Raw genomic sequence first — 10,782 nt, forward strand, 5'->3', positions numbered from 1 at the left:
GTGTTTATGTCTCAGTGTGTGACAAATAGAGGGACAGGGAGTGAGCACAAAACAAGAAAGCGTCAGGTCGCAGTAAGCTTGAGGAGGTTTCGAGGAGCTGGTTAGTCCACGGGATAATATCACAGCGAAAGGACATAATAACTTCACTCGACCGTTTAATCTAAGGTTTGGCGATTTGTTGAGAGGAAAGGAAGGGGCGCCTCAGTTTTCGAAAAAAAATAAGTCACCATTTTCTTCACAATGCAGAGACCCGGCGGCCAAGGGACGGCGTTTTCGATCGACTCCTTGATAGGAACTCCGCAGCCTCGGCCGGGACACCTGCTCTACACTGGCTACCCGATGTTTATGCCGTACAGACCCTTGATGATTCCTCAATCTTTATCTCATTCACATTTACCGTCTGGCATACCTCCTTTGGCGCCGTTGGCATCTTTCGCTGGACGTCTTACCAACACATTCTGTGCGAGTTTGGGACAGGGGATGCCGTCCATGGTGGCTCTCACGACAACACTGCCGAGTTTCTCGGATCCGCCAGATAGTTTCTATCCACCCCAAGAGCTCCCCGGACCTCGGTTAAGTGCCGACCCTGGAACGAGGAGACAAGAGAGTCCCCACTCAGATGATCTGCATGGAAGGGACAAGGGGTCGGACTTACTCAACTTCTCGGAAACTTTTCAAACTATACCAGGTAAGTTCCATGCCTCAGTCCTAGTGTCCACACGCTTCCGTTAGATTGGCACGTTGAGACCTAAATGCGTAAAACGCGCAAACGCTATCCAAATTAGAGTTTGGACTGGACTGCTTAGACATTTAGCTAAAAAATACACTTCTGAGTGCTGAGCATAAAGTTACACGCAGTTTATCCAAGGCAAATATGATGCTGAAATTTAAGACACCATCCACACTTTTTAGAAGGCTGAAATTGTCATCATAAAATACTATTCCACAAATACATTGTTTCATGACAATTTCAAATGTGCAATAAGTCGAATTGATTAGCCTAACTCAAGATTGTGAAACACTATCTTCACTCTATTTGTTACATTAGGTATAATTTTATTCAACACATTATTTTACTTAACGTGACATTGGTCACGTTAATATAGGTGTTATGAATGGCACTATAGGCCTACTCATTTCCTTTGACGAAGATACAGCAGAATACGAACTCTCCAACAGGCCTATTCCATTTTCATTTTTAGAGGCCTATGTGGTCAAGACAATGTCTCTGAATTTCTAAAGAGATAAATGGCTAATTTGCATTTGTGAGGTAAACTTATAGGCTAAAAATAATTGGTTGTAATATGTTTTCTATCTTCATTGTGACTTTTTAGGTGAGACTAAATTGTACAGCTCTGACGATGAGAAGTTTGACCTGAAATCAGCAGACGCAGCTTGCAGTGACAGAGAGGACAGCTCTGCCGTCGACAGCGAGAACGAAAGCTTCTCTGATGGGAACAACTGTGGTTCTTTATCCCAAAAGAGTAAACTAAAAACCGGGTCACAGGAAGCGTTACCACCAGGAAGCTCAGCAGGAAAGAGCAGAAGGAGACGAACAGCTTTTACCAGCGAGCAGCTTCTTGAACTTGAGAAGGAATTTCATTGTAAAAAGTACCTTTCGCTGACCGAACGCTCTCAAATAGCACACGCACTTAAATTGAGCGAAGTGCAGGTCAAGATTTGGTTCCAGAATCGTAGGGCCAAATGGAAAAGAATCAAAGCGGGAAACGTCAATAACAGGTCGGGAGAGCCTGTGAGAAACCCCAAAATTGTGGTCCCCATTCCAGTGCACGTCAACAGGTTTGCGGTGAGGAGTCAACACCAACAGATAGAGCAAACAAGGCCATGATGCACTATCCTGGCCTAAACTTTAAAAAAGAAACGGACATTAATTCTGACAAAAGAAAGTTCTGGTTGTTAAATGCATGAAGCACCAAAGGGGATGGCATTTTTCGGTCAGCAAGATTACTTTTTACATCACAAGAGACAATGTCCTATCAACTTGACAACATAGGATATTATGTTATCGCTTGGCAGATTAATTTGTCAAATATGATCTCATGTTTTATTTATTGTTTTGTAAATTTGTAAATATTATATGTGTCGGGTTGACACAGACAGCCACTATGAAATAAGATTGTAAAACATATTTTCTAAAATATTTATATCTAGGGCCTATAAATGTTCTGTTTATTATCTGCATGTGCTTCATTCGGTGAAGCTATTTCTAACTTGTCGTATTTGGTATAGTTTCGTTGATCACATTTTGCATGTACCTTACAAAGTTTTCATTTTTGGTAGGCTACTGTAGGAACTGTATTCGCCAGCTGTTTGTGAAAGAAAAAAGTTGTAAAGAAAAATAAATAACCAAACAAGGAAATACTGTAAAGTATATTGACTTAATAAATCAATTTATATTAAAGTTATGTATCTAAATGCATTATTATTGCTGGTTTAGCTATAGTTTTAGAGATGGTGATTTGTGCTTAATATATAGCCTCTGTCTGCGCTCAGAAATTTAACAGGGATCTCTCTTTCTATAGAATATATTTTCCTCGCATTCATGAAATAAAAATACCACTAGGCTATTACATGACACTGTATTTTAATAGCCTACTAAAACGTTAAGAGAACTATAACAATAAACAAATAATACAACAATTAGGAATACTACAATTCATAATTGATTATAATATGCATAATCATAATAGTTATGGCAATTCCAATTTATTATCTCAATCTCAAAAGTGTTTTTGCTTTGTAAAATAGGCATTACTAATCATATTATTATATTATTCAGATAGTAAGTAAATAAAAAGTCTGTATTGTATACCTATGTAATGTCTAGCATGAATATGAATACATTTTTGCACACTGTAAGCCTGGATGAGTTTGCAATGTAATGATACTGTAGGCCTATATTGTAGGTCTTGGAAAAATACAAACGTATCTATCGGGAGAGAGGATTAGCTACATAATTGAACGACTGATACTAATGAATACTAAATCATATTCCACTTCAACTACTGTATGCAAAGTCCAGTAGTTATCCCTATCTAGGCGTTGATGATAGCTACATTCAATGAAGGTTCTCATTAAGCAGACAGAAAATAAAGGGAGAGAACAGACGAGGGTTCTGTGACTGGAAGCAGCAGACATCTGTCTCTCTTTAGGGGGCCATGTTGTCTCAAGGTGGAGTGATGGATCCCCATTAGAACGGTCAAAACATCAATCCCTGTAGGAGTTGAGGAGACCAGCCCAGGGAGGGTGAACACTGAGCAGTGTGTGTGTGTTTTATTTATATCAGCAAGTTGCAATTTCATTTGGTCGCTACAGATGCATGTTAAACGTATTTTGATGTGGATGTAATTCATTTGGTATCCGAGTATAGGTCAATTTCCATCCATTTCAAACCTAAGATCAAGTCATAAAAGGAACAAATAGAATGCGAAAAAAGATAGCAAATATTTGTTACGGGTGCACCTGTAAAAACAGTTTATTTTAGGCTATATATAGGCTAGTTTTGTCGTTAAAGTATTTACAGGTGCCCAAAACGGTATAAAAGATTTCCCCCCAGATGTTATTTCAGCAGATGTTATCTCAGGTTGGCCTACTCCCTGTTTGAATAACTGATCCACACATGCCGACGAAATTATCATGCGCGACATTTGAGTAAATAAATTAAACTAATTAGCGACACCTGCTTTTGCATTACGCTGTCATGTTAAAGTCAACTCAATTATGACGATAAAGATTAGGTATAACGGAAATAAGTTAATAGATAAGATGACAATATTTAAACGAAATACAATACATTAGCCTACTGTGAATTAAAAACAATTGCTTTGCCTAATTAATTTCCGACTTCAAATAGGGAATGCCAGAGCTGACAGTTGTGGTTCGAGGGTGAATGATTTTAGAGTCTCGACCTCCGATGACGCCAGAATGTTTGGTGTGTGTTCTCGTGCTTAGGTGCTAATGGAGGGAACAGAACAGAATTGGCGTGGGGATACATGGACACACCCAAGACGTTACAGTGAGCTAAGCCTATTCAAACACTATTCAAACAAAGTTGATGTCATCATGCATCATGCATTGTCATATGACAAAAATATAATTTACTTTACAAATCACTCCTTGAAATGTTATGTGGCACTTAAGGACACAAAAACAAAACCCTATAGGTGTATTGTTAAAATGGGGCACGATTTGTACCCAGCTAGCACATTTGGTTCCTTGGCAGTTGTGGGAACTTATGTTTTTGATTTCTCATTGGATCTGGGAAACAAAGCCATAATTGTCCTGACCAGTAAAACTGAACATTTTTTAAACATTCTGAGAATGGAAGTGAACATTTTGCCTGTTCTGGGAAGGTATATTTTTAGGTTGCAGGGAGGTTCCGAGAACGTTTTACTATGGTTCCCTGAAAGTTTTCCTGGGCGGTCTTATTAACGTTCTGAGAACATACATTTTTGAAGATAATGAAAGAACATTCTGAGAACATGTTTCAATAAGACTTTTAATAACACTGCTAGTTTAATTAACTGTGTTGAACTCCAAGCACAGATTGGACACATGGAAATTAATTTGCTTAGGCATTAGTCATGCAAACAATTTTTTTTAATTGTGGCATGGCATCAGTGAGATTCCAACCTTTGATCTTATTTTCTCTATCTATGGAATTAGTCCACTGCTCCACCAGGATGGAGCTAGCATGCCATGTTTTTTTTTAAACTCATACAAAGTTGTTCATTTTAATCTTCTTCTTCAATGAGGTTTAACGGCGGTTGGCATCCAATTTGTTGCATTACCGCCACTTACTAGACTGGAGTACAACTCCCTTTTCTTTTCCTTGAAAAATAAAATAAAACAAAGCAAAGAAATACCCTTCCAATCTACCCTACACTCACAAATTCAAAACTATTACAAATAATTAACCCCACACTTCTCCACTATTTAAATATATTCATTCCTACCTCTTGCCCTCAACCTGAAATGATGGGACATCACCACTTAACACTCCCTGTAACTCTTCTGCTGTCAAGCCTCGCACACCCAAATATCTCTCTGCAGCTGCCACCACAACCTCAATTTTCTTCGACTTACGTTCCATCCCTGCAGTACAATTAATAACCATTGCTATAAACGCTAAAAATCCAATCTTACTGAAACATATATCACTTGCTTGCCTATCCCACTCTCACCACTCCCCCCCTCTTCTCTACTCTTACCCTGGAAACCTCAACCTGCTTCTCTCACACTGGACATGTCTGATCCCCAGCCCCATGGCCACCCCTACAATTAGCACATACCACCACTTTCCCCACTGCTCATGCCCTTCTGCACACTTCTCACACCTTGGAATCTCCCTCCTACATACTGCTGCCACATGCCCATAAGTTTGACACCTGTAACCTCGTAATGTACTCAGCACATAAGCTCGCACAGGATAACTTATATATCCTAATTTCACTTTGTCAGGCAAAGACTCAACTTCAAAACTCAAAAGAACAGACAATGACTCTTCTGTTTCCCCACTCTCGCCACCCTGTTTGCGTCACACCAAACGACGAGCATCACACACACCGGGAATCTTCTCCTTCAGTTGATCCACTTTTACATTTACTGCTACCCCAGTAATCACTCCTTTCAATGGCACCCTTTTCTTGAGAGCGAAACAATTCACAATTATTTCCCCCAACTCTGAGCGCCTTCTCCCTCTGCCCAACAGAAACACAAACAATTATCACTAGCCCACTTCTAGTTACCCTCACCGATTCCATTATACCCAACACTTTTTTTCACCCATCTTGAAACCACAAATGGATCAGCCAAAAGGCAAGGATCCACTTTTTCCACAAACTTCACTCCTACTGTCACAGACTCATCTTTATCCTGACCCTCTGTGCAAGCCTCTGGCTCCGAGCACTTCACCACACCTACCACCTCCGATACTTCACCCTCATTCACTTCCATTTCTCCTCCTGTCTTCAGCTCACTTTGCTTACATTTCTTACCACTCTTCTTTAACAAACCTTCTCCCTTTTTCCCGCCATTTTTCCCCGACTCAAACTCACAGTCTTCCTCCCTCTCTCTCTTAGACCTCCTCTGCCTCTCTTTTTCCATTCCTCCTCATTCATCCAAGTATACGTCTCCTTATGATAATACTGCATTTCTCCTAACCACCATCGGTTTCTTGCCTTCTCAAAGGACTCAATTTTCCCCCTTTCCCTTCCGGCGTCTATTCTATCCTCTGGACTTGTGTCGACATCTTGGCCTGTGTCTTCCATCGCCCCTTCCATGTGCGCATACGCCGATTTCAAAACCCAGGAATGTCTAAAATCCTTCATTTTAGTCTATTCAAACATAACCCATTTCAAAGAAAACAAGCTCTCATTAAGATCAGGTGTGGCCAATTAGTGGGCGTGACCAACACACCTGCGCACACTTAACAAGGTAGAGTTTTGTTGCCGCTGAGAAAGGAATGTATATGTTTTTAAATAAAATTCTTAGAAAGTGCTTTAAACGTTACTAATGTTTTCTTGTGGTTTTTACGGAAAATTTTCTTAATGTTCTGAGAACATTACTTTAAATAGATCAATGAGGAAACCTGAAGAAAATGTTATGCTGAAGTATTGAAATTCCCACAGAAGAACATTGTTTCTTAACATTCTCTGAAAGTTCTGAGAACATGCCTTTAAATAGAACCATCAGGAAACCTGTAGGAAACATTATGCTGAAGTACTGAAATTCTCACCTAAGAAACATATGGTTCTCAGAACGTTATGTGCTAGCTGGGTATCCTGCATCATTCCCAGAAAGTCGTGGGAAGGTTGTATGCAGAATAACCATAGGACAACCACACTCACACCAAGCTCTAAGAAACATATGGTTCTCAGAACATTATATGCTAGCTGGGTAGGCTCACCCAATTCAGCAGATATAATTTTTTATTATACATTTTAGTCATTTAGCAGACGCTCTTATCCAGAGCGACTTACAGTTAGTGAGTGCATACATTTTTCATACTGGCCCCCCGTGGGAAACAAACCCACAACCCTGGCGTTGCAAGCGCTATGCTCTACCAACTGAGCTACAAGGGACTTCCTCATCCTTTTCTAGTTTTCTCTCTCTCAAACCAGAGGAGTTTTTACATGCCAATTTAAGGCATGAGTCTATGGTCCATCTAAAGTGTGGCTGCCAAGTTTCTAAAGGGGAGGGGGCACCAGCGGGGTAGGCTGTACAAAATATCAAGCTCTGCTGGCCTCAGTAGCCGGATGTGAGTTTGGACAGGATAGGTCTCTTTGAACTGTTTCCAAATGGGGGCTCTTATGATCCTGTAGCTATATTATAATATATTACTGTAGCTAAATTAATCAGCTAGCAGCAGTTCTAAACCAACACATTGCTCAAGATGGAAGGAAGAGATAGCCCAGCTAGCACATAAGGTTCTGAGAACCATATGTGTTTTCGAGCTTGGTGAGAGCTGGTGTCCTATGGTTATTTTGCATACAACCTCAGGTGGGAATTTCAGTACTTAAGTATAACGTTTCCTCATGGTTCTATTTAAAGTCATGTTCTCAGAGAAAACTTTCCATAAAAACCCACAAGAAAACATATACATTCCGTTCTCAGAGTCAACAAACCTCTTGCTATCCTCTATCTTGTTAAGTGTGTTCAGGTGTGTTGGCCGAGGCCACTAATTGGCCACACCTGATTTTAATGAGTGCTTGTATCCTTTGAAATGGGGTCTGTTTGAATAGACAAAATTGTACAGCTTTGTATGAGTAAAAAAAAAACTAGTTGGATCCTGCTTGCTCCATCCTGGTGCAGCAGTGGACTAATTCCATGGATAGAGAACAGAAGATCATAGGTTCAAATCTCACTGATGCCATGCCACATTAAAAAAGAAACATGTTTGCATGATTAATGCCTAAGCAAATGAATATCCATGTGTCCTATCTGTGCTTGGAGTTCAAAACAGTTAACCCAAACTAAACTAGCAGTGTTATTAAAAGTATTATTGAAACATGTTCTCAGAATGTTATTTATTTACCTTCAAATAACCTATAATTTCCGTTCTCAGAAAGTTAATTAAACCTCCCAGGAAAACTTTAAGGTAACCATACTAAAACGTTCTTAGAACCTCCCTGCAACCAAAAAATTTACTTCCCAGAACAGGCGAAATCTTCACATTATTTCTCAGAACATTTAAAAAACGTTCAGTTTTACCGGTCAGGAAACGTATGGCTTCGCTCCCAGAACCAATGGGAAACCAAATGTGCTAGCTGGGAGGTCTCCACATGTCCATGAAGACTATATAATAAACTGAACTTGAGACATATCTTGATTTATAGGCTAAAGATAGTTTTTATTAAATATTAATGAGTAACAAGTGTGCAACTGTTGACATGGGCCTCAAGGCCATGGGGAGAAAGTTAATCTCTTCCTTATGTCCTTTTAGGAAATAACAATCTAAATGTTAGGCTGCCGTTGAACATCCATAACTGAACATCAGTGATTGACAGTATCTGAGAACCATAGCCTATATCAAACTATAAGGCTAAGATAAAGTAATTGCATGGCTTAGGCCTGCTGTTGGTTTTGGCAATGATATTTGTCTCAACAGCCCAACTGCATAGCTTGGCTATCGAATGGCATGAGTAGCATTGCCATCTGACCAACCATGACAATGTAAAGTTATTTGTTTATTGTCCACTTCATGCATCAAGATTGTGACACTGGGATGGTGACATAAGGATTGATGTGGTCGTGAGCAAGTGATGGACGTTTTATTATGGTCTTAAGAGAGCTGACAAATGCTGGATGTCAAGTAGATGACTTAGTACCAGAGTGTTATAGCTATTTCAGACTAGGTGAACTTATACACAATTAAAGTACAATTACATATTCCCAGCTGTAATACTGCAGTTGTTGCAAGAGAAACTGAAAATAGCAAAATGGCTTACACCATTCGTTGTAGTATTGTACTGAGTATAATGTAATTCATTTTCCATCGACGCCATAGTACGTATGCCTAAACACAGCCCCTAACTGAGACACATTATACATTTCCTTGAGATCTAAATTTAGTTCAGATAGTTTCCTTCCTAGAGAGCTGTGTGGCGAGACAGAGAGACCATCACATCCCTCACAGTGAGTGTACAGACAGTATTATACAAGGACCAGAGGCCTGTCTGACTTCTTGGGAGTTTCTGCATGCTGGAAGCCCCCCTTCACATCTTCAACAGTGATGTATGAAATGTATGTATGAAATCTGCGCCTATATTTTCCTAGATAGCCGCGCATAGAGTGCCAGGCCATTTCATCCCATACCTGTGCCCAGAACAAAGCCCTGACTTCTTGGGAGGGTCTGCATGCCGGACGCCCGCCTCTCCATCTCAAAGCGTGATGTATGGGCAGATGCATCAAATTGCACAAGATAAACAAGCACTGAGTTTCATCAGGGCCATCATAGCTTTAATTTGGCTGCCTAATGAGTCAGATCTAGTGGCGGAGATAAGAGTTGTCAGAGGCCTGGCTCTAATGAATTTCTTGCCACTTGTAATCAAGGTTGCCTGTCTGAGGGGGGATGATTAATGGAACCCTGGAGGATTCCCTCGGCCTTCAGCCTTCATTACAGCTAATGCATTCTCAGGCAAATTAACAGCGGAGAAACTAAATGCATGAACACGAGCCAAGGGGGGCAAAGAGAGAGAGAGATGGAATGAGGGGGTAGAGAGAAGGAAGGAGAGGGAAGGGGGAGAGGGGAGAGGGAGGGATGGGGGGGAGAGTTGGAGAAGGAAAGAGCCAAGAACGGGTAGAGAGAGATATGGAGAAAGAGAAGGCGAGAGAGAGAGATGGAAATGAAGAGAAGAGGTATGAAGGGAAGAGAGAGGGATGGAGAGAGGGAGGGAGAGAGACTCTGATTAGCGATAGGTAAAGATATGGAGATGAGTGTGGAGAAATGGATATGATGGGTCAGGTCCGAAGGGGCATGTAGTACAGGGACATTAGGTCACTGCTGGTCACATATGATGGAGGGGGAAATCATGAATGGTTATTCAGGAGGTTGTCAGGAAGGACTGAGTAGGGGAGAATGGGGTAAGTTGAGCCATTTTTACATTCAGCATCATTCCGTCAAGGGAAAAATAATATTCTTTCTAACATAGATATCTACATATGTTTCATGTGGTGTATCCCTGGAAATTATCAGAATTCATGTAAACATTACCGTTTTGAAAACATAGCTTTTCCAAAAAAAGTGGTCTCCTGGCACAAGTTACACCAGGTATGGGGTAAGTTGAGCTGTGTGACAGGGTCAGTTAAGCCACCTACACATTTCTGTACTGAATGAAATATTACCACTACCTTTTATAAAACCATGTCTATCTTTCTTTTCCAAATACAAGTCAACACTATCACAATTGCTTTTTTGTCTTTTAATAATTTTAAGCATCTTTTAACACAAGCTTAACACCTAACCCAACCTAAAGTTTTTATTAAAACTTGTAATTTTGTACCTCATAGCCCAGTGATAATGGCTTGCATTACGCCTGGGAAGAAAACATTTCAATTGGCTCAATCATTGGCTCAACTTACCCCAAGGCAAACATGTTGACTATTAGCCCACAAAGGATGCACATATTGAAGCTCATAGAGACCCCAACTGATGTACAGTGGGGAGAACAAGTATTTGATACACTGCCGATTTTGCAGGTTTTCCTACTTACAAAGCATGTAGAGGTCTGTAATTTTTATCATAGGTACACTTCAACTGTG

The 10,782-nt window shown here is 40.4% G+C and overlaps 1 protein-coding gene across 1 annotated transcript; it reads left to right on the forward strand.

The window, feature by feature from the left end:
• Positions 1 to 2,667, forward strand: LOC121534654 (homeobox protein GBX-1-like). The gene is made up of 2 exons (XM_041841235.2): positions 1 to 688; positions 1,335 to 2,667. Exons 1-2 carry the CDS (start codon positions 241 to 243, stop codon positions 1,847 to 1,849), a joined length of 963 nt encoding a protein of 320 aa, XP_041697169.1. The 5' UTR covers positions 1 to 240; the 3' UTR covers positions 1,850 to 2,667.
• Positions 2,668 to 10,782: the final 8,115 nt, after the last annotated feature.

Source organism: Coregonus clupeaformis, chromosome 21, assembly GCF_020615455.1.
Source record: "Coregonus clupeaformis isolate EN_2021a chromosome 21, ASM2061545v1, whole genome shotgun sequence".
Taxonomy (NCBI): Eukaryota; Metazoa; Chordata; class Actinopteri; order Salmoniformes; family Salmonidae; genus Coregonus; species Coregonus clupeaformis.

Excerpts from the sequence above, each read along its gene's own strand:
- LOC121534654 (XM_041841235.2), top strand. The coding sequence starts at position 241 with ATGCAGAGACCCGGCGGCCAAGGGACGGCGTTTTCGATCGACTCCTTG. Across the intron at positions 689-1,334 it reads AACTTTTCAAACTATACCAG|GTGAGACTAAATTGTACAGC; the intron begins GTAAGTTCCATG and ends GTGACTTTTTAG.